Source organism: Loxodonta africana, chromosome 11, assembly GCF_030014295.1.
Source record: "Loxodonta africana isolate mLoxAfr1 chromosome 11, mLoxAfr1.hap2, whole genome shotgun sequence".
In the NCBI taxonomy this organism is placed as follows: domain Eukaryota; kingdom Metazoa; phylum Chordata; class Mammalia; order Proboscidea; family Elephantidae; genus Loxodonta; species Loxodonta africana.
The window spans coordinates 45,283,495-45,311,404 of NC_087352.1; the positions used below are offsets into that span (position 1 = coordinate 45,283,495).

General features: G+C 44.9%; 1 protein-coding gene across 7 annotated transcripts in view; it reads right to left on the bottom strand.

Moving 5' to 3' along the window:
- Window positions 1–24,887, bottom strand: part of TNFRSF11A (TNF receptor superfamily member 11a) — a 62,029-nt gene extending 37,142 nt beyond the window's left edge. For 4 of the 7 annotated variants that reach the window (XM_064294431.1, XM_064294430.1, XM_064294429.1 and 1 more), the window contains exons 1-3: window positions 24,792–24,881; window positions 17,701–17,767; window positions 16,352–16,422 (exon numbers count right to left, since the gene is read on the bottom strand). In XM_064294431.1, the coding sequence (XP_064150501.1) occupies window positions 16,352–16,422; window positions 17,701–17,767; window positions 24,792–24,863 (210 nt within the window). In that variant the 5' untranslated portion in view covers window positions 24,864–24,881. Of the gene's footprint in view, window positions 1–16,351; window positions 16,423–17,700; window positions 17,768–24,791 lie in introns of those variants that run through there. The other 3 variants (XM_064294432.1, XM_023544140.2, XM_064294433.1) reach the window with 3 other exon arrangements.
- Window positions 24,888–27,910: the final 3,023 nt, after the last annotated feature.

The following is a 27,910-nucleotide window of genomic DNA, read 5'->3' on the forward strand; positions in this document are numbered from 1 at the left end:
GATAAGCACAAAGCTGTCTGTGTTACACACAGAGGAAGGTACTTTTTAGGGGAATTTGGTAAAAAGAGCCAACCCTGAAACAACTGCTTAACAGCACCATCAGATGTCACTGGTCATGTCCTGGACTCCAGACTCCATGGCTGTCAAGTACCACCTGACCCACACATGTGGACAACTGGCTTATGTGTTAGGACTGTGGCTGTGATTAGCTCCCTCCATCCATCCGTCCGTCCATCTATCCATCATCTAACCCAGGTGCTCTACATCTCCTGGTAAAAATGGGGATGTCACTCTTTCAGAAGTGACCAGACGTCTTGGTTTTTAAATAAATGTCCACAGATTATCCCACAGATCCGTTTCTCTCTCCTAAATTTATTCTTACTGTATCTAGGTACCCTGATACGCCTTTTTATCTTATGGATGTAACCCACATACCACAAAATTCAGCCTTTGGAGGTGTACAATTCAATGCTTTTTGCGGGGGGGACATTCACAAGGTTGTGTGGCTATCCAATCGCAGAACATTGTCATCACCCCCAAACTGGCACGTCTGCTTGACAGAACTAGGATTACAGAGCTTTCAAGCAGCAGCAGAAATTCTGCCATTGGAAAAATTTACTATCACGCGGCAGAAAATTATGGCTTTAATCTAACTTAAGGTACAGCTTTAACAAAAACTTACTTTGTTCTCTAATTACATGATATGTTTTTCAGTATACCTTCAAACTGGCAATACATACACAACTTAAATGGCAACATCTATACATATATTTAAGGAAATGTGGTTTGGGGGTAAATTAACAAAAGCTGAAAAACTCTCTCTAGGATGCCTGCACTCCAGGAGAAATGTGCCTGCACTGTCCCCCCCCCCCCTTCCTGACTCTGAGTCCCAACTTTTTTCCCTCGATTTGCAAGACTTGGTTCTAGGACGAATCCTCAGACCTCACACAGCACACAAAGGCCATTTTGTGCTGGTCTCACTCTGATCCCAGACCCTGGTTCCGGTAACAAGAGACCCTGTGCTCTGTGCATTTCAGTCCCTAGGTTTGGAACCTCTTAGGAAATCCAGTTCTTTGGACACCCCAGCCAGTCTACAGACCTGCCCCTTGATCCTTCCCAGACCCACTCTTGCCTGCTCCTGACTTTCAGACCCCATATCCCTGAGTGCCCCCTGCTTGGGCTCGGTCTCCTGTTAGCCTGAGCTGGATCTCCATTATGTCAGGGTCCTTCTGCCTGGGTGTCCTGCCAAGTATATCCTCTGGGTGCCATCACTTGCGAGCATGAATGGATGTCCTTCCCTCAGACAGCTGAGTCCCCACCCCTCCCAGGCTGACCCTTCCTTTTGCCTATAAGATTCCAATTCTGATTATCTACCACCTCAGGACTCAACCATGCCCACCCCTGCCCTAGGGAGAGCCCTCAGATGCTCAACACCCTCCCAGCAGCAGCCTGCCCTACCCTCTCCGGTTCTCTGGACCTTCACTTCCGACTCCTCAGAATTTGGGCCAGACTCCATCCTCCAAGACCAGGCTCCCAAATGGTTGTGAGAAGGCAGCAGGTTTTGTTGGTAGAAATCATAGGAAAGCAGTAATTTGATTAAAAAAACATGCTCTTCCTTAAGTGAAAAGGGAAGACAGAGGAAGAATTGATATGCATTTGAACTGTGGTGTTTGCAAAGAATACTGAATATACCGTGGGCTGCCAAAAGAATAAACAAATCTGTCTTAGGAGAAATACAACCAGAATACTCCTTAGCAGCAAGGATGGTGAGACTTTTACTCATGTACTTTCAGCACATTATCAGGAAAGGCCAATCACTAGAAAAGGTCATTGTGTTTGGTAATGCAGAGGGCCAACAAAATCAAGGGAAACCCTCAGTGAGATGGATTGACATAATAGCCGCACCAATGGACTCACACCTACCAGTGATTATCAGGATGGCGTAGTACCCAGCAGGGTTTCATTCTGTTGTACATAAGCTTGCCAAGAGTTGGAGTTGACTCGACGGCAACTAACAACAAGCTTAAATACTATTGCAATAATCTCCCAGAGAATGGGGGAATTTAGGTATAAGGATGCAGATTTTCGGTTAAAGAGGTAATTTGTCAGCCATCTTCAGTCCCCTCTCTTCCCCCAAGATGTAGCAAGGGAAGGCCTTTGAAATAGACTTGATATACAAACTTTCAGCTATCTAGATTTTTTTTTAAGCTAGCCTTTAAGAAGACTAACTTGCTTTCTTCTAAAACAACAAAATTAAAGCTTTTGAACCATAATTGTGTTCGTTAAGCAAATTAAGGAGGACCACTTTTAAAATTTTATTTCTTGAATAGGGAATATAGCCACATGACATTCAGAAGGTACAACAGGCTTTTTTGGGTCTCCCTCCCACCCTTCCTCCAGCCGCCCCTCCCCATAGGTAACTAACATTACCAGCAATGACCATTCTTGAGTATCCTTCTGGAGATGTGAAGAGAACTGGGTTATGATCCTTTGACAGGGTCCTACAACAGCTCTAAACCAATAAACTACAAAAATCCTGTTTGACCTAATCTTTGTTTTCTAATAGACTTCCCCAAATTAATAAAGAATGCTAAAATCTGTTTATAGCAAAAATTCTCTATATTCCTCACCTGCACCCCAATACAAATTCCTTGTTAGGCCTAAAAAAAAGCATTAAAATGGCAAGATGATGTATTTATTTGACTTCTGTTGCCTCACTTTCTTGTGCCTTTTTGTGTCTTGTGTGTATTTGTTTCAGGACATACAGGCTGGTGTTTATCTCAATGGCTGACAAACTATTCTAAAAAGAGCATGTCTGTAGTCTGTGAAAGGCTTCAGGGGAGGGGAGGAAGGCAATATATTGCAAATCAAAATTCTTTTTTTTTTTTTTTTTAAAGCTACGTGGATTTATAAAGCCACACTGGGTCTAATTATGAAAACCCACAAGCTGAAGAAGCATAATATTTCTGCCAGAGGAGCTACAGAGACTAGTGGATCTGTATTTACAAACTTGTAGGGAAAGTTGGCTTAAATATTTATTTTTTGTGCTGTTAATCAACCCTCCTGTAGTGAAAGCCATTTTGGATACTAAAATTACTTTCTTGCTCTACTGAAAATTCACACTGACATTATAACAAAGGAGAAAGAGGCTGGGCCCCTACTGTCACCTCAAGGGGGAAACAAACCTAACTGAGAACAAATGAGGGATTTTCCATAGGATTGATTTTATAAAATATCATCCGTGACTAGATTTGAGACTTTGGCTATAATTTAAGTAAGAGTGGTATCAAATATCCAAGTGTTACAGTAGAACTGAAGGATATGGTTTTTATTGAAACTATTAAATGTAAAAACAATACCTCACTTAATAGTCTTGCTGCCCTTGAAAATATCCTTAAAGAAAGTCACTAATGAAACTGATCTTACCCAGAATAGGATACAAATAAATTACTAGTGGCCTGTGTCCACAGAATACTAGGAGAGCTTCCTCATATCAAGAAATTATTTCCCTCTAAAGCATTTTTTAGAAGGAAATAAACAATGAAAAACAAAACAAAACAAGAGGTAGTATTAATAGGTCACGTAACTGTTCTCATTTCTTTCAAAGTCTTTTTTCTCAGCCAGCTAAGAAGACAGGACAGAGAGAAGATCTAAGATTCTCTCCTCATTAAACATTTTAATTAGTGAGTCAACCCACAGACCCTTCAAATCTAGACATTCTTAGGGACATTCTCAGGTTTGTCTCTTTCTTAGCTGCTTTTCTCTAGAAGCTTCCAGGTGTCTTTGCCCTTCTCTATTTTATCTAGTTTTCTTGATCATGGCAGTCATATGTCTGTCTGTGGAAGGAAAGATTCCACTGTCATCTTTCTTGGTTAAAATTTCACAACTGGAATGGAAATGATACAGAAGTCACTTGTAGACCAGAAGTCAGATAAGGCAGATTTCTATGTGTCTTAGTTACCTAGTGCTGCTATAACAGAAATACCATAAGCGGATGGCTTTAACAAACAGAAATTTATTCTCTCACAGTTTAGTAGGCCAGAAGTCTGAATTCAGGGCACCAGCTCCAGGGGAAGGCTTTCTCTGTCAGTTCTAAGGGAAGGTCCTTGTCATCAATCTTCCCCTGGGATAGGAGTTTCTCAACACAGGGATCCCAGGACCAAAGGACATGCTCTGCTCCTGGTTCTTCTTGCTTGGTGGTATGAGGTCCCTCTCCTCTCTGCTCACTTCTCTCTTTTATATCTCAAAAAAGAGTGACTCAAGATACAGCCTAATCCTGTAGTTTGTGTCCTGCCTCATTAACATAACTGCCTCTGATCCTGCCTCATTAACATGATCCAAAAACCAAACCCAGTGTTGTTAGGTTGGTTCTGACTCACAGTGACCGTATAGGACAGAGTAGAACTGCCACATACAGTTTCCAAGGAGCATCTGGTGGATTTGAACTGCCAACCTTTTGGTTAGCAGCCAAGCTCTTGACCACTGCGCCACCAGGGCTCCCATTAACATGACAGAGGTTAGGATTTACAACACATAGGGTAACTACATCAGATCACAAAATGGAGGAAAATCACACAACAGTGGGAATCATGGCCTAGCCAAGTTGACACACATTTTTGGGGGACACAATTCAATCCATAACACTATGCAAGAACGAAAAATTAAATACTAACTAAAATAAAGCCTGATAAGCAGCCCTTTGAATTGGGCTTCCAGCAGCTTCCATTAGGCCTAGACAAAAGAATGCCTGACTATTCGTAATAAAAATGCCTACATTTCTACAATTTGAAGATTAAAAAAAAGCAAAGTCTAAGCCTTCCTTTGCTCAATTGTAAATGGGGATAATAACTGGGCCCACCCCAGAGAAATGAGGATCAGGTACGATAATTCATGTACTCATTTAGCATAGGACCCAACCACTGCCAATATTCAACAAAAATTAAGGCTCTGCTTCCTCCCTTTTAAACTCAATATTTTTTTACAGGTTGCTGGGAGAATTATGTGATGTAGCCATGTTACACAGCACAGTGGTGTCCACACAGCCTGCATTTAGTAAGGTGCAGACATTAATGTGCATGTTGTTGTTGTTAGTGGCTACCGAGTCGATTCCAACTCATGGTGACCCTACGTGTGCAGAGTAGAACTGCTCCACAGAGTTTTCAAGGCTTTGATCTTTTGGAAGCAGACTGCCAGGGCTGTCTTCCAGGGCACCTCTAGGTGGGTTCAAACCGCCAACCTTTCGGCTAGTAGTTGAGCATTTGACTGTTGACACTGCCCAAGGATTCCACTATCGTTAGCTGCTGTCAAGTTGGCCCCCAACTCACAGTAAACTCCATGCACAACAGAATGAAACGCTTCCTGGTCCTGTGCCATCCCCATGAGTGGCTGCAAATCGGAACGCTGTAATCCATAGGGTGTTCACCAGCTGATTTTCAGAAGTAAAATCACCAGGGCTTTCTTCCTAGTCCATCTTAGCCGAAAGCTCCACTGAAACCTGTTTAGCATCATAGCCACCCTGACAGACAGGTGGTGGCTGCATTGTGGTACACTGGCTGGGAACTGAACCCAGGTCTCCGGCATGGAAGGTGAGAATTCTACCACTGACCCACCATTGCCCTATTAGTTGCATACCTGAGCAGAATTAGTAAGTATAAATTACTCAGATCAGATCATTTCCTGAAGAAACAAAGGGAAAAGTGTGTCACCAGGAAGGGGGAAAGAGGATAGAAAAGAGAGAACGGGGACCAGAAGAAAAATTCTGAAGGCCTGGCAATTTTACTGAGTATACCGTCCTTGTTTGGAAACCCTGGGGGCGTAGTGGTTAAGAGCTACAGCTGCTGACCAAAGGGTCGGCAGTTCGAATCCGCGAGGCGCTCCTTGGAAACTCTATGGGGCAGTTCTGCTCTGTCCTATAGGGTCACTATGAGTGGGAATCAACTCGACGGCACTGGGTTTGGTTTTGGTACCATCCTTGTTTATGTTTGACCTGGCTGTGACCAACCAAAGCTGCATGGCAAAGTATTTTGGCTGCGTGATGAAGGAAGCTGTTTTTAATCAAAGAGATTTATTTTTTTTAAACATGTTGGATTTCAAATAAAGAAGTGTGTTCTCATGGGGTTGGAAACTTGAGGCATCACTCCAACACAGTGACAAGGGGTCCAAGTCATCTCCATGATTTTCTGGCTGAAGTGAGGGCTCAGTTAGTTACGTAAGCCACCGTTGGGGGCAGGCAGAGAAACAGTTTACTTAGTACTTGTCTGCTGATAAGCCGGCACCAGATTAGATCTACCAATGCTTTCTGTTAAATGCGTAGGACATAACTGAGTTTTGACCAAATACCCTTCCAGACATTCTTATTAGAAATAAACTTGGTAGGTTGAATTTCAAGCGTACAGATTTACCGAGAAAACGTCTGACTCATTTTCCTTTTGTATAAACCAAAACTTCAAGTCTCACGCTTAATAACAACCTTGTTAGATACTGGCACCACCACTACCATCATAAATAGGGACTCCACGTGTGTCAGAGTAGAAATGTGCTCCACAGTGATTTAAATGGGTATTTTCTGGAAGTAGATCACCAGGCCCTTCTTCCAAGGCGCCTCTGGGTGGACCTGAACCTCCACAATCTTTTGGTTAACAGCCAAGTGCGTTAACCTCTTGCACTACCCAGGACTCCCTATGAAGATGTTGGTTGCTGTGTAGTCGATTCTGACTCATAGTCACCCCATGTGACAGAGCAGAGCTGCCCCACAGGGTTTCCTAGGCTGTAATTTTAATGGGAGCAGATCGCCAGGTCTTTCTCCCAAGGAGCCGCTGGGTGGCTTCAAACCGCCAAACTTTCAGTTAGCAGCCAAGCATTTAACCGTTTGTGGCACCAGGACTCTCTGTTACCCTGTTGCCATCAAGTTGACCCCGACTCACAGCAGCCCTACAGGACAGAGTAGAACTGCCCCATAGGGTTTCCAAGGAACAACTGGTGTAATCGAACTGCCAAGCTTTTGGTTAGCAGCCAAGTGCTTAACTCACTGCACCACAGGGCTCCACCAGGGCTCTAGTACGTTATAAACCAAAAAGACAAAAGAAATGAAGGGGCAGCTTTTCAGGGCCTGCCCATTCACCCAGTGGATCCCTTGGCACACTCCTTGCGAGGTGTGCACCCACCTGGGAGACTCCTGTACTGTGGAACATTATGAACTTAGAGAGCCCAGATTACACCGGCAAAGTGGTTGGCCTAGATCATCAAGGAAGTGGATACACAGAATTAGAGGGTTTAAATAAAAAACTCCCCAAGTGTTTAAGATACAATTCATTTTCCAGAAATATACTGTATACCTAAATCTTGAAAAAAAAAATTCTGCTGTTGAAAGTGAGGTCCGAGTATTCTGTGGTTGGTATAGTATGAAAAGGTGTGTCCAGTTCAGTTGAGAAGACTGTAAAGAAGATTATGACTGATCACATGCAATACTGCAATTGACTAGCTACTCAAGGATTTGGGGCCCTCTAAAATGGATTTTATGAATGTGTTTCCAGTGATGAAGAGTCTTCAAAACTCCACCTCGAGGGCATTTATCAAAGCTGGTCAACTCCTACTGCTCACTGAAAACGACAAATATGAACCAACCATGTCCCCTACATATATCCAAAACCAATCCCATTGCCACTGAGTCGATTCCAACTCAAAGCGACCCTACAGGACAAAGTAGAACTGCCCCATAGGGTTTCCAAGGCTGTAATCTTTACAGCAGCAGACTGCCACATCTTTCTCCCATGGAGTGGCTGGTGGGTTCAAACCACCAACCTTTTGGTTAGCAGCCGAGCATGTAACCATTATGCCACCAGGGCTTCTTCACCCACGTACATGCCACCCCCGAAAAAGGGGTTGAGTTGATTCACTCACTGTACAAATAGTTGAGTAGGGCCTATCATTCTCTTACCCGAATTAGTCACCTTCAGCTGTAAAACGATTTTCACATAAAAATGACCAGAAGGTAAATTCTGGTACAGTCTAGGGTTTAACAATAGAAAGCATCCAGCTCTTAGAAAGCTTTGCTATCATAACACCATCAAAGTTGTCATTACTGAGTTCTCACATGCTTTCCCAAGATAACCGTGCTTGCTGCAAGCCTAAAGAAACTAGCGCATCCCTGCCCCCTCAAAGCTGTCAGTACCAGGCAACACAGCCACAGAGAGAGAGGGAAGAAAACTGTAATAGAGACCCACACAGCCATCCAAGAACTGGAACATCAGAAAGATTCAAGCTCTACTGAGTTCCTGAATTTAATCCTACTAACCATGGGCAGGGGCCCTGGTGGCACAGTGGTTAAGAGCTCAGCTGTGAACCAACAGGTCAGCAGTTCAAATCTACCAGTAGCTCCTTGGAAAACCTATGGGGCAGTTCTACTCTGACCTATGAGGTTGCTATGAGTTGGAATCAACTCTACAGCAATGGGCAGTTCGAGCCCACCAGGCCCTCTGCGGGAGAAAGATGTGGCAGTCTGCCTCCATAAAGATTATAGCCTTGGAAAACCTAGGGGGCTGTACTACTCTGTCCTATAGGGTCGCTATGAGTCACAATCGACTTGACGGAAATGGATTTGACCGTGGGAAGGGGGTCCCTGGGTGATGCAAGCAGTTAATGCGCTTGACTGTTAACTGAAAGGTTGGAGGTACCTCAGAAGAAAAGCCGGGTAATCTACTTTCCTAAAATCAAGCACTGAAAACCCCAGGAAGCACAGTTATACTCTGACACACACAGGGTTGCCATGAGTAGAAAGTGACTCCATGGCAACTGGTGCTGGTGGAGAATCAGGAGCGAGAGCGTTCTAAGTGGACGTAAAAAGTATCTGCAGAGGCCAGCAGACGGAATGTGCGTGGCTTGTGCAATGAACAGCAAGAGGCCTGTGCGCTTCAGAGAAGTGAGAGGAAGGTGGGACCTCAGGTCACAGATTGATCACATAATTGATACAAATCATGAGTTAATGTATACCCACAGTGTAGGGATTAGGGTCATACTGGGCATTGCTGTTACTCCATAAAGGTCTAAATAACAAGCACTTCATGCAATTTTCATTACCAGGCACAGATGACATTTGCCACAAGGTTTTTTTGGAATAGATGCCATGGCCAGAAAAAAAATCTGAACTTAGATCAAGTTTAATAAAAAAGAATCTTAAAAAAAAAATTTTTTTTTTTGTGGTCTTCTGGAGCGCTGGTGACAGGGTGGTTAAGAGCTCAGCTGCTAACCAAAAGGTCAGCAGTTCAAATCCACCAGCCGCTCCTTGGAAACCCTATGGGGCAGTTCTGCTCTGTCCTACAAGGATGGTGTAAGTCGGAATCAGCTCTACCCCAATGGGCTTGGTTTGGTGATCTATTAGAAGTTTTGACAGTCACGATTTTGACTGAGCAAATGTTAAACAACTGACTTTATAAGCTATCTTGAAAGCTGCTTTTTACTGGGCCCTTCAGCATTTTCTGCAGACTACCCTGACTTCGGATAGGCTGTTCATAGGGGAAAAACCAGTGACGCACTTTCGAAGACAGGAACGTATCAAAGGTCTACTGATTTTTGCTCAACCTTCTTTCAAACTTTCTTCACAATGCATTTATTATCTCTGCACCTTGAAAACATATGGCCCAAGGGAAAATGAAGAAATAACCTTGCATTTCAAAACTTTAATTTCAAGTTTCTTTGTCTTCAAATGAGATAAATAATGAAAATAGAAAAAAAAAAAAGTTTGTGCAGCTGTGGGCTACCTGGAAGTGCAAGGACGATTTGTTTCCTAAACACAGTAATTAGGATGGCTTTCACACCTCATATTATCACTCAACATAATTTCCAAGGGCTCCAGTGAATACTCCCTTTATTCTCACCCTTGAGGGCTTTTTTTTTCACTTTTATTCATTTGAGATTAGAACCACTTTGTTCTCTTTCCTGCAGTAAAAGTCAACAACCCTCTGCTCAGTTGGTCTACTGGCTGCGAAGGACCCTTCAGGCTCTGCTTCCCTTCCTGGGTGCACCAAGCTGCTAAGGCAACACTATCCCAAAGTAGCCAGGGAAGGGACTAATCCCCTCATATCTTCCCCCTTCCATGACTGCCCCTTGCCATCAGGGTGAAGCCCAGTTCCTCAACATATCTCGTCAGGCCCTGTACACCTGCTCAGTCTCTCCTCTGGCCACTTCTCTTGCCCTCTCTTTAGCAGCCCTACCTGGGAAACTTGGTCTAGAACACACCTCCCTTCTGTCCCCCATTTCTTCTTGCCAACTCTGTGTTCCTATACAGCATTCGAGTCTTATGTCAACTATTAGGATGAAATGTGAAATCGCTGATATTTGATCGTCTTGGTTTAAGCTAAGCTTTTCCTCACACCTAGACTAGTGAGAAGAAGCCCTGGTGGCATAACAGTTAAGTGCTTGACAGCTAACTGAAAGGTTGGTGCTTCAAACCCACCCAGTGGTTCTGTAGGAGAAAGACCTGACGATCTGCTCCCATAAAGATTACAGCCAAGAAAACCCTATGGGGGCAGTTCTACTCTGTAACACATGGGGTTGCTGTGAGTGGTAATCAATTTGACAGCACCTGACAACAAACTGGTAAGACCCTGTGCTATATGGGCTCTTTGCTGCCTACACTTTCCCCTATCCCAACCCTGTTATGCTCTGTGGTTGATTTTTGTTTGTTCTTCCTGGTAGACTGCAAGGCCCTCAGCATACCACCCCTGCCCTCCCCAACTCACCTGTCCCCAACTTTTGTCAGTTAGATGCCCCGAAGTGCTTTCAGTTGGTGACCCTGCTCAATATCCTTGGTTAACTCTATGTTTGCTGGTCCACCAAGCCCCTGTAACCTGGTTTTGCTTCATTTGTGCCCACTGACTGTCCCTGCTCACAGTAAACCACTCTATTCACATACCCCCTCACATGCCAGCCTTGTCTCTGAGCTTTGTCCTTGGCTTCCCCTGCCTTCATCACCAACCCAAACACTCCCATCCTTCTTGGTGTGGCACACACCTGGCCTCTTCTGAGGAGCCTTGCCTGAGAACTCTGGCCCACCGGGCCCTTAGCCTTTCCAGACATCCTACCACGCATATCACGTGCTCCATATCTTCATCTCTGCCAGTGTCCTTGTAGGGCCACAGCCATGGTCTTCACTAGAGTAGAAGCTCCTTAAGGAGAGTGATGTCTACATCCGTGTTCTCTACGGAACTATTAAGCCAGCGTTGGCTACTGAACAGGAGCCCACAGGACACTGGCCCTCCTGTGGCTCCTCTCCATAGTGGCTGGCGTGGGGCATGGGACATCATTGCCCTAGTAATCAATATCACGTGAGGCACTCCCCAGCTATTCTGCTTTTCAAGACCTTGAACCTCACACCCAAGTGGCTAGCACTGCTATCCCTGGACTGTCTTGGAAATATCTCCCATCTTTTTTTCTTTAATAACAGAGTTGGCCTTCACATTCTCTTGTTTGAGCCAGGGTTGACCTAATTTTTCTTTTATTTTATTTTTAATAAGCTCAATCAATCAGTATTTCTTCAGTACTTCTGAGCAGCACACTGTGCTTGGCATGGGACTCTGATTCTTCCTCTCTCTTCCCATGGCTCACAGACCAGTGCCTCTGAAATGTCAATATGAATATGAAACACCTGGAATCTTATTAAAATGAAGACTCTGATTCAGCAGGTCTGGGGCTGGACCTGACATTCTGCATTTTTTAACAAGCTCCCAGTCAGTGCTGCTGCTGATGGTCTTTGAGTAGCAAGGTCAGAAATTACATTAAAGACAAAGAGCCATAACCTTCTAATATTCTCAAGCACTGTCTACTCATTTCTGTCTACATAATGGACAGTGGGAACCATCTCTCCCATCACTGGATACAGACACCATTTATCTTGAGTTGAGGATGAGGCAAGAACTGGCCCTTATGAAACAACTACTTTGTGCCATGCGTTATGCTAGAGACTTTCTTATCTTACCGTAACCTCCCAAGCACCAGAGAGATGAAGCCAAGACTGGAATAGAGCTGGGCATGCAGCAAATGCTTAAATTCTCTTTAAATTAATAAATAATCTTTCCTGAAGGACCACCGTGACCTCATAACTTCCCTTTACAGAAAACTGTAATAGCTTCCTACTAGTTCTGAATTGCGCGCCCAAGCATGGACTTGGAAAGGCTCCACCAATTTGGGGGAACATCAGAGATAGCTTAGGGGGAAGGGGTTGCAAAATCAAGATTAGAAATCTCTTTTCCAATAGCGACAGGAAACACATCTACTTAAGTAACACACAACACAGCTGCTCTGGCCTCTTTGTGCCCATCATTCACGCCCTGGGAATGATGCCTCACACTAGATGAGGCCCCTGTCCCGAGGCCACCATAGATGGGCTCTCCAGGTATCCAGGAGCCAGCACCCAGCACTTCTGCATTCCTGTGCCTTCAAGGGCTGCTCCGCACAGTTAAAGGGCTGTTGTGCCCTCTTGTGCTTTGGTCATTGTAATTTTACACATAAAAAGGACCTCAGTGGCCGGATCATAGGGACCCACCACCCCTGCCCAACTGGGGCATGAAAACTTGAGCCCATCAGAAGGGGGTAAATTATTTATGGCTTCATTTTTTTACTTTTTAAACTCTGTGACCACTGGAAATTAATGAGGTAAGGTTTAAGACAAAGATTCCCTTTATGTCTCCACTGAACTTATACTTTGTATATCTTCATAGGCAGCCCTGGGTGATGCAAACAGTTATGGTTCCTGGCTGCTAAAAGAAAGGTTGGATGTTCGAGTCTACCCAGAGGCACCTTGAAAGAAAGGCCTGGAGGTCTGCTTCCAAAAAGTATCAGTCATTGAAAACCCTAGGGAGCACAGTTCTACTCTGACACACATGGGGTCACCATGAGTTGGATTTGACTCGATGGAAACCGGTTTTGTATATTTTATACCCCACTGTCACAGGCTTTGGGGGCATTTAGATTTCTTGCTATTGTGCGTTAGTAACACGATGTTGTTATTCTCTGCCCAAACCCTGTTGCCAGCTCCCTAACTCACTCAGGAGAAAAGTTCAAGGCCTATCAGTGACCCAGAGGCCATATATGTCCAGATTCTCTCTCTTCTTAAGGGAGTGCCTTTTAAGAAACTGAAAAATCATAGGTAACAGAAATATTTATATTTGTGCCATGGTAGATGCCCAGGTCCAAATGCAGAGACACAAAGCAGAAGAATGGTTACCAGGCGCTAGGAGGAGGAGGAATAGGAGGTATTGCTTAATGGCTACAGACTTTCTGTTTGGAGTGATGATAAAGTTTTAGGAACAGATAGCGGTGATGGTTGTACGACATTGTGAATGTAATTAATGCCACTGAATTTTACCTAAAAATGGTTAAATGGAAAATGAAAAAAAAAGATAGGAATCTAGGTCATTTGGGTCAAAGAAAGGGTCTCCAAATTCACTGTTATTACAGCAATTAAAAAAAAAAAGTTGCCATCGAGCTGACTTCAACTCATGAAGATTCCATGTGTCAGAAAAGAACTGTGCTCCACAGGGTTTTCAATGGCAGGTTTTTTTTGAAGTAGATCACCAGGCCTTTCTTCTGCAGTGCCACTGGGTGGACTTGAACCTCTAACCTTTCAGTTAGCAGCCCAGTATGTTAACTAGTGCATTAACTGTCTGCACCACTCAGGGACTCCCATCTTGGTAATAACCTGTTGCCTTTGAGTTGATTCCAACTCATAGGGACCCCATGTGCCCAAAAAAAAAAAAAAAAAAAACCTGTTGATGTCAAATCGACAGCATAGTGACCCTATAGGACTGAGCAGAACTGCCCCATAGAGTTTCCAAGGAGCGCCTGGTGGATTTGAACTGCCAACCTTCTGGTTAGCAGCCGAGCTCTTATCCACTGCACCACCAGGGCTCCTCCATGAAGATTACAGCCTAGAAAACCTTATGGGACAGTTTTACTCTGTCACATGGGGTTGCTATGAGTTGGAAATGACTTGATGGCACCTAACAATAGGACAAAAATAACTTAAAAAACAAAAACTAAGCTTACAAGTGCTGCCATCTAACTTCTGACTCTACCTGCCCTGGGGCTCAGAGGCCTCGTTCTTCTCCCCAGATCCAGCACAGGGCCTGGCAGGCGGTGGGGGCATAAGCTAGTGTTGAGCACTGTGAGCTGTCTTCCCTGGGGCAGGCAGCAGCGCGGTGTGGGGCACTTTATTTCTGGCAGGGGGTGGAGGGACATGGAGGAGTTGGAGCTGCCTTTGCTTTGGGAAGTGGCAGAAATGATTCAGTATGTCACACTTCTTTTCCTCCTGAGTCAGGGATCAACTGGCACACTGACTGACCGTGTGCCAAGGGTGCTCTGGGTGCCAGTCTTTTATCTCAATTTACCTTAAAGACACAGCATTTTCATTTCTGCTAGAAAGCCCTCAATGAGCATACACCGTTGAGCTGACCACCAGACCCCCAACTGCAGGCTGATTGCTATATTTCTCAAAATACCCCAAAGCTTCCTTCGTCCCACCATTCTAGGAGGTATCTTTCTCCCCTGCCCCATCGTATAGTGGACTGACTGTACAAGCAGTTTTACTTTAGAGGCTAAGGCTATGGCAACAGAATAGATGCCTGGGAGGGAGTCCCACCTCTGCCACTTACTAGCTGTGCAAACTTGGGCAAGTTACTCAACTTCCCTGTGAGGTGAAGCAAGGATTAAAGAGGATCCATGTAAAGCCTCGTCCCACAAGGATGGTACAGAACCGGGCAATGTTTCATTGTTATACATAAGGTCACTATGAGTCAACAACAACATGTAAAAGCCCAGCACATGGCTGGCACACAGAAGGAATTCAAAAAACAGCAGGTACTTTGAATATACTAATCATAAAATAAGGAGCCCTGGTGGCACAGTGGTTAAGCACTTGACTACTAATCGAAAGGTTGGCAGTTTGAACCTACCAGCTGCTCCTTGGGAAAGAGATGTGGCAGTCTGCTTCCTTAAAGATTTACAGCCTTGGAAACCCTAAGGGGCCATTCTACTCTGTCCTACAGAGTCGCTATGAGTCGGAATTGACTCAATAGCAACAAGCAATCATACAATATTATTACCTAAAGGCTGAGCTCAAAACCATTTCTTGGAATCCCATGGATTTGCAAATGTTGGTGTGTATCAGCATCACCTGGTAAGGTTATTCAACCATGAGCGCTGGTACCACTTCCACAGTTTCTGATTCAGTAGGTCTGGAGTGAATGGGCACTTCTAACAAGGTCCTAGGTGATGCTGATGCTGGGTGAAGGGACTACATTTTGAGAACCTCTGGTCCGTAGGAGGTTTGCTCGCACAGCCCTTCATGACTCAGACTCGCAGTATCCCTGGCCAGCCTTATCCCTCAGTACCCTCTCTCGGGCCTTAGGCTCCAGACACCCTCCTGGGACCGGTTTTCTCATGCCCATTTCTGTTTGTCCCATCCCTGCTCCTTCTCTTTCCTGCTCTCTGTGCCCCTCAAATCAAACCCTATCTGCCCAATTCTCTACCCCAAAGTCACTTTTCCCAGTCTGTGTCCCCACAGCACCTCACTTTTCCTCTTGGTAGCGCTCCACACAACTATAAGGAAGGAAGAGTGTGGCTTCTGTCTGCCCTACCAGACTGCAAGCTCTCCCAAGCCAGAGGTTCTGTGGTGCTAAGTATGATGATTTCCAATATGCCATGTGTTTTTTTTTTGGCCAGAAAGTGCAAAATAAGTATCTGTTGAAGGGGAAGAAAGCTTATGAAGAGGTTAAAGGAACTGGAATGAATAACCCTGGGGAAGAGGAAGTTGTGGGTTAACAATCTTCAACAATAGAAACATTAAAATATACTGACCAACAAATCTTTACCCCTACTAAAGAATTAAGAAGAAATGGGGTCAAGTTTTGACATGGTGGATTTAGGTTTGCTACTGGTAGAATTTTCCTGACATTCCAAAAACCAAAACACTTGCTGTGGTGTCGATCCTGACTCATGGCGATCCCATGGGTGTCAGAGTAGAACTGTGCTCCATATGGTTTTCAATGGCTGATTTTTCAGAGATAGGTCACCAGGTGTTTCTTTCAGGGCACCTCTGGGTGGACTTAAACCTTTCTGTTAGCAGCCAAGTATGTTAACCATTTGCACCACCTAGGGGCTCCTTTCTGACATTGTTGTTGTTGTTAGGTGCTGTTGAGTCAGCTCCAACTCAGGGAGACCCCATGTATAACAGAAGAAAATGTTGCCCAGTCCTGTATCATCCTCACAATTGTTGCTATGTTTGAGCCCATTGTCGCAGCCACTGTGTCAGTCCATTTCATTGAGGGTCTTCCTCTTTTTCATTGGCCCTCTACTTTACCAAGCATGATGTCCTCAGGGACTGGTCTCTCCGGATAACATTTTCAAAGTACATGAGATGAAGTCTTGACACTAGGGATGATTAAACAATGAAACAGATTACCGAGGGGAATGAGAATAATCTGTACCAAGCTTTAAAAATGGAACAGATTCTCAAATACCAAAGAAGTTTTAGATGTGACCCTGCTTTTTTATATCTTGGGTATAAAGTTGAGAGAAGGCAGGGAAAAGGCAGACCTCTCAGAGGCCCTAGAAGGTCTCCTTTTTTAATTGGATATGAGTTTGGTTGCTATTTGTGCTACTAAGCACACTTTTAAATTAGTGGCTAACTACTCTAGAAAAGGTAACAAATATATTTTTTTAAATCAGTGACTTTGGAAAGTGGTTCATTTCTCAGTTGGAGGATGTGATGAGAACCCCAAACCCGCAAACGCTGTGGTGCTAATGGGACTTTATGCAATACCACGTGTCCGCTTTTCCTGCTAACCCGGTTTAGCCATCACATTCACCAAAAGCTGAAGAGAGTTTTCCTTCCTCATTTTTAATGGAAAGTCTTCAAATTTCTGGTGGCTTGAGGAAGTAGCTCTTGTACTCTCAACACTCAACAGGAAATGTAATAAGTTATTATTACCCTGATGAACGGAAAGGATAGTTTTTGCAGCCTGTCCTTCCTGCCACTTGGAAATCCGGCAGCTCCCTGGTTCTTTTGGACCAAACAGGCCTCCATGTCACCTGCTGGGTTGGGAATTTTTTGGCGGGGGGAGCATAAGAGAGGCTGGGCAGAGAGGATGGGAGATACCCATCTCGGGCAATAGCAATCCACTGGGAAAATGTGTAAAAACAAGTAAAAAGCTTTTGTTGAGCTAAGGGCCCAAAGTAAACACTGCTTCTTTTAGGGGCAGGTGACATATCTAAGGTCAGTGTGGGAAGACATGGGTGTTATAAGGAAAAACACAAACGGAAACACTGTTGGTGGGTGCTGTTGAATTGATTGCGACTCATAGCAACTCCATGTGACAAAGCAGAACTGCCCCACAGGGTTTTCTAGGCTGTCATCTTTTCGGGAGGGTTCTACTCTGTCCTACAGGGTTGCTATGAATCGGCATCAACTCGACAACAATGGGTAATCTTTACAGGAACAGACTGCCAGTCTTTTCTCCTGCCAAGTCCCCAGTGGGTTTGAACTGCCAATCTTTTGGTCAGACCAGGGCTCCTTACACATTGAATAAAAACTTTTAAATTCCCCTAGTGAACATGGGGGAAGGAGCTCCCCATCTCCATTAGTTTCTTCGGAATTCACTTTGGATAACTTGTGATCGCAGATTCTTCGTCTCTATGAAAAGCACGTACATCTAGTTTCCGGCTGCCAGCTCTGAAATATAACTTCAGGTGAGTCTCCTCCACCTTCCTGTTTTTCCTGGAAGGAAATTAGCAGACACTCAGGCGGCCCAGCCCTATCTCTGGCCAGAAAGATTAGAAAATTAACAATTATCTTGAAAACAGAAATGTAATGGATTGTATCCCTTTAACTATACAATGGTTAAGATTCTTTTCCATCTCTGTTATTTCTTTAGCAGTGGCGTGGTGGTTAAGAGCTTGACTGCTAGCCAAAAGGTCAGCGGTTCGAATCTACCAGCGGCTCCCTGGAAACTCTATGGGGCAGTTCTACTCTGTCCTACACGGTCACTAGAGTCCGAATTGACTCAATGGCAATGGGTTTGGTTTTTTGGTTTTGCCGATGCATCCCATTCTGGTTTACAGCTTGTTATGGACTGAACTGTGTCCCCCAAAAATATGTGTCGTAAATCCTAACCTCTACGCCTGTGGTTATAATCCTATTTGGGAATGGGTTACTTTGTTATGTTAACGGGACAGGATTAGTACAGGGTGTATCTTGAGATTGTATAAAAGAGATTAAACAAGAAAGGGAGACAAGGAAGAGGCAAGGACCTTCCTCCAGAGCCTACAGAGACAGAATGCCTTCTCTTGGAGCTGGCACCCTGAATTCAGACTTCCAGGCTCCTAAACTGTGAGAAAATAAATTTCTGTTTGTTAAAGCCACCCATTTGTGGTATTTCTGTTATAGCAACACTAGTTAACTGAGACAAAGCTTATTCAATAATAAAACTTTTCCTTCTATTCTATTTTTGTGGAGAGGTTTTCTAGGTTGAGAGTAGATTTTATTTCTAATAACTTTTCCAAAGCCCAGGTCAGGTCACACCTGCAGGTCACTGGCTGCTTATCTCACGTAGTGCTGAGCATTAGCTCTCTGCCTGCATCAGGAAATGGCTCTAAATTCCAAAGCACACAGATTTCCTGCTCATCCCACTGCCCAGGGGCTTGTTTACCTATACATGGTCTAAGGAACATTGTCTCTGCCTTCCCACAAAATAACCTGAAGAACCTGCCATCCAACAGCTAAACTTCATCCTTCCTTTTTGTTTGCTTGAAAAAAATCCTTCACTTGAACCTGAGCAACATTTTGATTGAGACTTATGACAGAAATTCCCTTAGTAAAACTGTGAAAAAATTATCCTGTGATCAGCTTATTTGTCCTAAGGTCTACCACATTCTTTTCTTTCCCACCAGTCCTCATCCTCTGTCCCTGGCTCAGAAATTGCTCCTGAACTTGGCTTCTCCTTTCTCTCATCACTGCCCCGACCTGACTCCAGCCTTTACTAGCTCTTCCCTGAACCATGGCAGTGGCCTCCTCACTGGTCCCCTGGCCTCACCTCAACATTCTTCCCCGGAACACACAACTCTGATCACATCCCTCCCCAGTTCACAGTGCATCAAGATAAAAATCAAAACCACTTTGCTTGCACATACAGCCCCTGAGTGCTGGCTTCTGCCTCCCTCTCCCCTACACCCTTGCTGGACACTGGCTAGTTGATTCTGACTCATAGCAACCCCATGTGACACAGAAGATCTACCCCCATAGGCTTTCCTAGGCTGTAATCTTTATGGGAGCAGATCACCAGGTCTTTCTCCCCTGGAGCTGCTAGTAGGTTCAAACCACCAACCTTTTGCTTAGCAGCCGAGCGCTTAACTAATGTGCCACCAGGGCTCCTTCCTACACGCTTAAGAGTCCAGAAACACTGTCCTTTCTACAGTTCCCTGAAAACAGCCTCTCAGCCATGCCTCCCTGCCGCTCTCCAACCAGAAAAAGCACTAGCCATCCTACTTTGTCCAGGTGTGGCCCTCTCGCTTGTTCCTGTTTTGTAGCACGGTAGACACACATACTACAGGGGAAGGAAGAATGTGGTATTTTTCCAGATACTTCCAAGCAGATTAAAGCACTCTTTGTCCTGCATGCCCACCATACTCTGGAAACAAAGCCAATAATGCGATGACCCTGCTGCTGTTAACTGTCTGCACACGACCAGACTGTGGGCTCCTGAGGACAGGGCTGTGTTCCTTGTCTGTCTCCTCAGCCCGCTGCAGAGTGTACACAAATAACAGGTGCTCAACTTGTGGAGATAAATGAATACGTCTAATGAACATTCAGTTTTATTTCTCAGTATTAAGTGCTATGCCCTGGATGGAACATGCTCACAGAACTCAGGGGCAGAAAGTGGCGGGCTCGATGGAGGCCAACAGACAAATACAGATATAAAGTTATCATCAGCCAGCCATAAAGAATGTACTGCACACTGCTGAGTGGCATTCTTCTGGCTGCTTTGCGGGAGAGCAGCTTGTGACTGGAACCCGCTGCCGTGAGAACAGCAGCCCCAACCCTCTGACAGGCGCTTCTGGTGACCGAGGCAGAGGGGAAGCCTGGTGGGAGGGGTCTGGCAGGAAACAGGCTGAGAGCACCTCTCAGAATCAGGACAGAAAGCATGTGCATAATCTTGATCAACATCCACTTAGTGTCAAACTTCAAAAGCTTGCTCACTTCAGAGGGACCCAGGCTTCCGTGGGGCTGAAGCTCACTGACTCACTCTTGGTCTCTTCAAGCACGGTGCTTTGGGTCAGAAAGGATGAGATGAACTTAAACTGTGCCCTAAAAGTAGAGACTGTATAGAAACGCCACACTGTGACTGCAGGAAAGGCTCAGAAACAGAAGACACAGGAGGATGGAGGAAAAATCACCTGCCGGACAGAATCCTGCACAGGCCAGTCTGGGATGCCTGGAAGTGAAGTGAGGTTGTGTGTATTAGAGTCAGCGTGCTTCTCTTGTGGACAGGGTCAAAAGGCTGCAGGGAGTCAGCAGACAGTTAGTCCATGGAGCCCAGGACGTAGGCTGTGGCCTTCATCACCACAGGAACGGCAGGGCTGCCATTCTTACAGGCCACTAGACACACCATGTGGGAAAACCACTGATTTTTTCCTTTCTTTTTCCCCATGCATTTCAAAATAGGAAACTTCAATGAGGGACATTTTCATACTGACGTGCAGACAAAGTGCACACAGCACCACCTTAAAACAACACTCTGTACAGGAGGCCTGGTTGGAACTCCCCTTTCTGTGGCCTCATAAAACACTGATTTATTGACCTTCAGAGATACCTCTGCATTGTTTCAGCTTTCCCGGTGTAAGGATTTCTGGTAGATAACTGAAAAAGCAAGCTCCAATTTCCTTATCAAGACAGAGAAAGTGTTTGGTCTACAGGTTTCTCATTTGGGGGTAGTGGTAGAAAGGAAATAACAGGGGAGGCATTTGAAATATTTGTTATCAACAAAATGAACTCAAAGTCCTCGGCTCTATGTCTGCAGTTCTCCCACCCATGAATTAGTATGTAGCCAGGTCTTCCCTCTAGGATGGGATGGGATGGCAGGAGGAAAGCCAGGGCCCAGCATCTACCCTACAGCCCCGCCCTCCACCCTTGGGGATTTCCTTGGAGGGGTCTCCCCAAGGCCTTTCCAGGCCCCATGGCCTAGCTCCTTTTGATTAGTCTACCTTACTATCTCAATAGGGCCTTACAAGAGTTATCTCAAAACTATAAAAGTTTACTGCCCCATGTTTGGTGGAGTTTCCTGAATTAAGCTTTGTGCTATCTGTAAAGCTATAAAAACAGGCTTTTTTTTTTTTTTTTAACTAGAGTCCCTTAGGCCTAAACCACTCATGCTATCCTCCTATCTAGAAAGCTTTCTTCCTTCTCCTCCTGTGAAATCATTCCTTCTCTTCCTACCCACCCTGCAAAGACCACATTAGAAACCCCTTCCTCCAAAAGTTCCCAATTCCCTCAACGGCACTCACTCCCTTCTACCAACACTCTCTGTACTTCTCCTATCGCAGTCTCTGTAGATTATTACACTGCACCAGTCTCCTGCTCCTCACTAGATTCTGACCTCTGTGAAGACACACCTAATGCCTTCATTGTCTTTGTTTCTCCACTAGCACCATGTTTTACAATGGAGCCCTGGTGGTGCGATGGTTAAGTGTTCAGCTGCTAACTGAAAGGTTGGCGGTTTGAACCCACCCAGTGGCTTTGCAGGAGAAAACCCTGGTGATGTGATTCCATAAAGATTACAGCCAAGAAAATCCTATGGGCCAGTTCCACTCTGTCACATGGGTTTGCTTTGAGTTGAATATCAACTCAACGGCACCCAACAACAACTATAAATGTTTGCTGCCCTGCATATGAAACTTTGTCCTTAGGTCTTAGATAATCCGGATCTAAGCGGCTGTCTAAAACTAGTTCCCTTAATGAAAACAGTATGTTTCTATATTTTCTTACTTAGAATAAAAAACAGAACAATCAACACGAAAACTCAAAATATTTTCATCTGTAGGCAAGTGCACTTGCTATATCTGAAAATATATTCCCTCACAAGTATAGCCAGGCACAGATTTAATCATAAAAATGTTTTCAAAGCAAAAACTTACAGCATTTCATGAAAGTTTGAATCTACTTAATATAATGTAGAAGAAACTAAATACAGTGAAACCTGTAAGAGCCAGAACTTGACGGGGCTGCCTTGTTTTCCGCCCTTCACTGGGTGTAGTCTTTTCTATCGCTCCTTTTAGTGACAATATTTGAGTTTTCCTTCTCTGACATGTTTCTGCCTTAGACAGGTTCTGGCTTTCGCAGGTTTTACTGTACTTTCTAGAAGACGTTTTTGCCACCTCTTTTGCAAAATCAGTCCCCCCAAGCAGTTCCTCAAGCCTTGCCCAGTGTGTCATCATTAACGACATCAAAGGACTGTCAATGTGATTTCTAATTTTTGAACTAATAGACTAGGTTGGCAAAAGATGCAGTAATTAAACACACAGCATGCTTATAACCAGTCTCTTTAGGGGATAATATTGCAACACTGCACCTAGCTCCACCTTTCGAAGCTAATGGATTTCTATTGTGAAGGCTAGGCAAAAACTAAAATAAGCAGAAGAGCAACCCAACAGCATTTGATTGGAACTAACCAGTGCAGAAGTTTCCTGTTTAGGTTCAACTGAAAAAAATGCACATAATTAAAATGGCATTAAGGGAAAAAAAAAAAAAAGGGAAAGAGAGGGGAAATAGCACTTGTTGAGAAGTCTCTGAGGAATAAACTTGCTTTGATAGTATTTGCTGCCGGTATTAGATCATAACACTTTTTTTTTTAGCAAGTATGTACGTATGTATGTAGGTTTTGCAATAGCAACGGGAGATACTTTTTTGTCATCAGGAAAAAAGAGACTCCTTATGTATGGTCAGGCAGGTTTTTCTTATGTGGCTAGCTGTTCACTGCAGCTCTGGTCCTTTAGTTCAAATAAGGTAGCGCCCTGTTCAACCTGTTGGACACATTAAGCAATACCTCAAGTGATCTAAAATGAAAAATTCCTTTAGTTTTTTTTCGCACCTTCTTTTTCTTCAGCTATTCTAAAAGCATCATAAAATTTGGGATGAAATAGAATAAATCTTCATTAGAATTTTCTGCTCCAGCCTACAGTACATTCCCATTGTTTTTGCCAAGGCTTTAATGCTAGGCTGGCCTTCCCCTCTCTTCTACCCCACCCGCCAAAAAAAAAAACAACAAAAAAAACACCATTGCCATTAAGTTGATTCCGACTCATAGCGACCCTACAGGACAGAGTAGAACTACCCCCATAGATTCCAAGGAGTGCCTGGCGGATTCAAACTGCCAACCCTTTGGTTAGCAGCCGTAGCACTTAACCACTGCACCACCAGGGCCCCCTTGCTGTCCTCCAGGAGGACAGAAAACAGCAACTATCTATTTACTAGGTCACTGTACCCAGTGATCTGGTAAGGAAATCTGCTCTGACAGAACTCAGCTGCGACAAGTGTCTGAGAAGACACTAGCTTCCAGCATTCCCAGAACTCTCTGGCTGAGCCCTATTACCAGCCATGTGGTGCTCCAGAGTGGCGGGATGGCCTTTGAGAGGGCCCTGGACCAAGGGCAACCGGTCGGGCAGTCAGAGGAAGCCCAGTCAGAGGAACCAGGGATCCTTCTGGATGGGAATTTGGCCGGCAGAGGGGTGAACCCTCCAGAACTGATTTGCTTCCTCCCTAGGGCTGCAGTTGGCCCTGGGTGAGCCCCAGGTGCTTGGGGTCCACAGAGGGGCGCTGGATACAGTAAGATTAACCCCTGCAGAGCCTGTGCATCACTGAGCTGTTCCGCCACACTCAGGCTGATGTCAACTGGTCTCTGCTTCTGATGTGAAGCCAAATCATGCACCTCAGCTTCTCCAATTGCAAAATATGCTTCGTTGTAACACCGTCAAAGGGAGAACAAGTGATTCTATGATTATTCACGGTTTACTTGCACTGGTGGGCCTAAAACTGTTTGTGGGGGGAGTCGGGGAGGGGAGCGAGGAAGAGCAAAGAGAACTTCTAAAAAAGAAATCTTGTCGGCTTTTCTGAATAAACTTCCAAAGTCGGTTTCATTGTAGCTCAAAATACCCCTGTGAGGCAAGAACTGCTCTAGTCTTCCAATAAGGAAACTGAGGCAGGGAAAAGGTGTGTAGCCCAAGTTAGAGGCAATGACCTAGTGCTCCCAGGGACAAAGACCACCTGCAAAGAAACCTTACTTTGGAATAGTTACCTAATGTGGTCACTGTTTGCGACTTTTAATTTCTCTCCCTCGCTTATTTTGGCGCTCAATTTTCTACAGAATAAATGGCATCACCAACGCCGGAGATCGACTGTGGCTTTTGGAAGAGCCCGCGTCCGGGTGGTGGGGTCCAACCTCCCTCTTCCGCGCCCCAACACCCCTCCACTCACCCGTCCCCTCCTTCCACGGACCGCACACATACACCTCGGTCTTCTCCGTCTCCGCCCCCGCAAATCCCCGGCTCGTGCTTCTCCGAAGATGGAGGAGCCAGGGGTCTCCGGCCGCGCGCCCTAGGACTTCTCGCACCCCCCTCGCCCGGTTCTTCCCTGCAGCGCCGGAGAAGACAGTGCGCGGGGAGGGGTGCGCGTGGGGAGGGCTCTTGCGGAGCCGGCTTAAGGTGAGGGCTGGCGTCCGCAGACGGCCCAGAAGACAGGGCTGCCTTCTTACCTGTAGCGGGGCGAGCAGCGCTCCGAGCGCCAGTAGCGCGAGCAGCGGGCGGCGCCGGGCGCGCGGGGCCATCGCGGTACAGCCGGCTAGGCGCCGCGGCCTCTGCGGCCTCTGTGGCCCTGGCCGCCCACCGTCCCGCCCGCGCGCCCCGCCCCTCCCGCCACCTGCCCCCGCCCCGCGCCGCCGCCACCCCTTACCCCTCTGGCCGCGCCCGCGAAGTGGTGCCCGGGGGCGTGGCCCGGCTGCTGCGCCTCTGCTTCTGTTTTCTGGGCTTCTGAGGGCCGGAGGGCCTGCAGGGGAGGGCGGTGTGAGAGCTGGGAAGCGCGCTCGCCGCGCTAAAGGCCTCTTTTGACCGACCCCTCCTTTTTGGGGGACCTAGGTCGCTTTCGCAGACGGCGCGTGATTTGGCACGGAGCTTCCTAACCTCGGCTCTTCAGGTTCCACGCCGCCAGCTGGCACCCCCTTCAGACAGGTTTGCTGGCGTCCTGACCTAATTCCATGTTCATGGGACAGCCCCGGCCTGCACCTCGGGCCTTCTGGGCCGCTTCCCGGGGAAGGAAGGCAGCCGGGCAGCCTAGCTACGGCGCGGCGCCCACCTGGAGCTTGCGCGCTCAGCCTTTCTAGGCAGGACCTTCCAAAGGTGATGCCACACCACTGTGAATAAAGGAGAATAGCATCTTTTACTGGAGATTCCATTGACTGTATTTAAGAGGATCAACAATATACTGTCCATTAAAACCAAAAAACCAAACTCACTGCTGTCGAGTTGATTCCGACTCATAGCGACCCTGTACTATCCACTGGGGTGTGTGTATCCACTACGCTTCATAAAATCCTTTAATTAACGCTGTTCCACCCTTCGAAGTTGTTTGGACAGCAGTGACCTCATCTTGCTTCTCCAGGACACCTGTCCCCATCCCTCTCCCCGCCCCATCAAGTTTCTCCGTGTTGGCACCAGGCACCACTACCCCTCTTCCTGATATAGAATAAGCCATATGTCCAAGGCACAGTGTCATGTTTTTGTTACTCGGTAGTTGCTTAGCAGTGTGTCATCCCTAACTGAACAGAGTTCTAGGTCAGTGCTGCATGCACACTTCTTTGTATAGGTAACTTATGTGAAAATACTTGTCCCATGTCAATAGGTGGTATTCTTTCGAATTCTTTGTGCGCCAGGGTTATTTATTTGCCTTACTTTCGACCCAGTGCATAGTCTATATTCGTGCATGTTCCATGTGTATTTGATAAAAACTATGTATGCTATGGTTGGTGGGTGAAATGTTTTATAAATGTCAATTAGGTCAACTTGGTTGACATAACCATACTGATTTTCTATTTGTTATAAGAGAGGAGTGTGGAAATTTCCAACAATAATTGTGGATTCGTCAGCATCTCCTTTCAGTTGTCAGTTTTTTTCGTGTTTTTGAAGCTCTTATTAGAGGCAGAAACGTTTAGGATTATTATGTCTTCTTGATGAACTGACCCTTTTATCCTTATGAAATGCCCTCCTTGATTGCTGGTCATATTCCAGGTTCAAAAGTCTACCTCAGGAGCTCTGGTGGTGCAGTGGTTAAGAGCTTGGCTGCTAACTAAAAGGTTAGCAGTTCAAATCCACTAGCCACTCCTTGTAAACCCTAATGGGCAGTTCTACTCTGTCTTATAGGGTCTCTATGATTTGGAATCCACTAGAAGGCAATGGGTTTTTTTTAGTCTACTTTGATGTTAACAATATAGCCATTCCATCTTTCTTATGAATAGTGTTTATGTTTTATTCTTTTATTTTTAATTTAGCTATTTCTCCTTAGGTCCCTGGGTGACACAAATAATTTGTGCCCATCTATTAACCTAAACATTGATGGCTCCAACTCACCCAGTGGCACCTTGGAAGAAAAGCCTGGGTGATCTGCTTCCATGAAGATTACAGCCAAGAACACCCTATGGAGCAGTTCTACTCTGTAACTCATGGGGTCGCCAGGAGTCAGAATTGACTAGATGGCAGTGGGTTTGGTTTGGTTTTTATGTCTACTTAAAGTGACAGCATGTAATTGGGTCTGGCTTTTTTTGTTTTATCCAGTCTGACAATTCTGCCTTTTAATTGGAGAGCTTAGACCATTTACATTTAATGTGACTATAGATTTTTTTTTTATAGATATGCTTGAGTTTGTTTACCATCTTGCTATTTGTTTTCTGTTCATTCAATCTTTTTACCTTTTTTCCTACCTTCTTTTGGATTATTTGCATTTTTTTTTTTTAAGGATACCTTTTACTGTTAGCTTCTTTTATATATCTCCTTGTTTTATTATTTTAGTGTCAGCTCTGGGTTTACAATATGCATCTTTAACTTATCACAGTTTACCTTCAGTTACAATTCTGCCACTTCATGTATAATAAAAGAAACTTACAGCAGACTTCCATTTTGCCCTTCTTTCTTTTGTGCTATTGAAGTCATACTACTTGCCTTACTTTTTCAGGCCCTACTGTGCAGCCTGATTGGTACAATGCCCAGTTTTTTTTTTTTGTTTTTGTGCTTTTTGGAAAGTAATCTGGTAAATTGATCATAAAAATAAAAAATGCAAATATTATTTGAAAAAACAACTACAGTATCTTGGAATTTAACATGTCAATAAAGAGAGAAGTACAATGCTGTTTACTGTAGCATTTTTGTAAAACTGCAAAAAGAAAAAACAATCTGAATATTAACAGAGGAATGGTAGAAAAAATTATGATCCATCATATTATAGAGGGGAAACAAAGGCAAACAATGCAGCTAATTAAGGAAATTTAGTAGATTTGAAATGATGTCCATGATATACTAAATAAAAGAAGCAAGTTGCAGACTAATATTATCCATGTTTGTAAACCACAATAATAAATGTAATTCCTGAAAACAATTATAATAGCAAACACTAATAGCACACTCCCATTTATGAACCCATTTAATCCTCACAAGAGCCCTGTGAGAAGTATTACCATTAGTTATATTTTACAAATGAGAAAACTGAGGAACAGTGAGGTTAATAACTTGCCTGGAGTCACTTGCCAAAAGTGACAGTGCTGGGATTCAAACTCTGGCTGTCTAGATCTGGAGTCTGAGCTCCTGCCTCACCAAGCATATTCTTAAC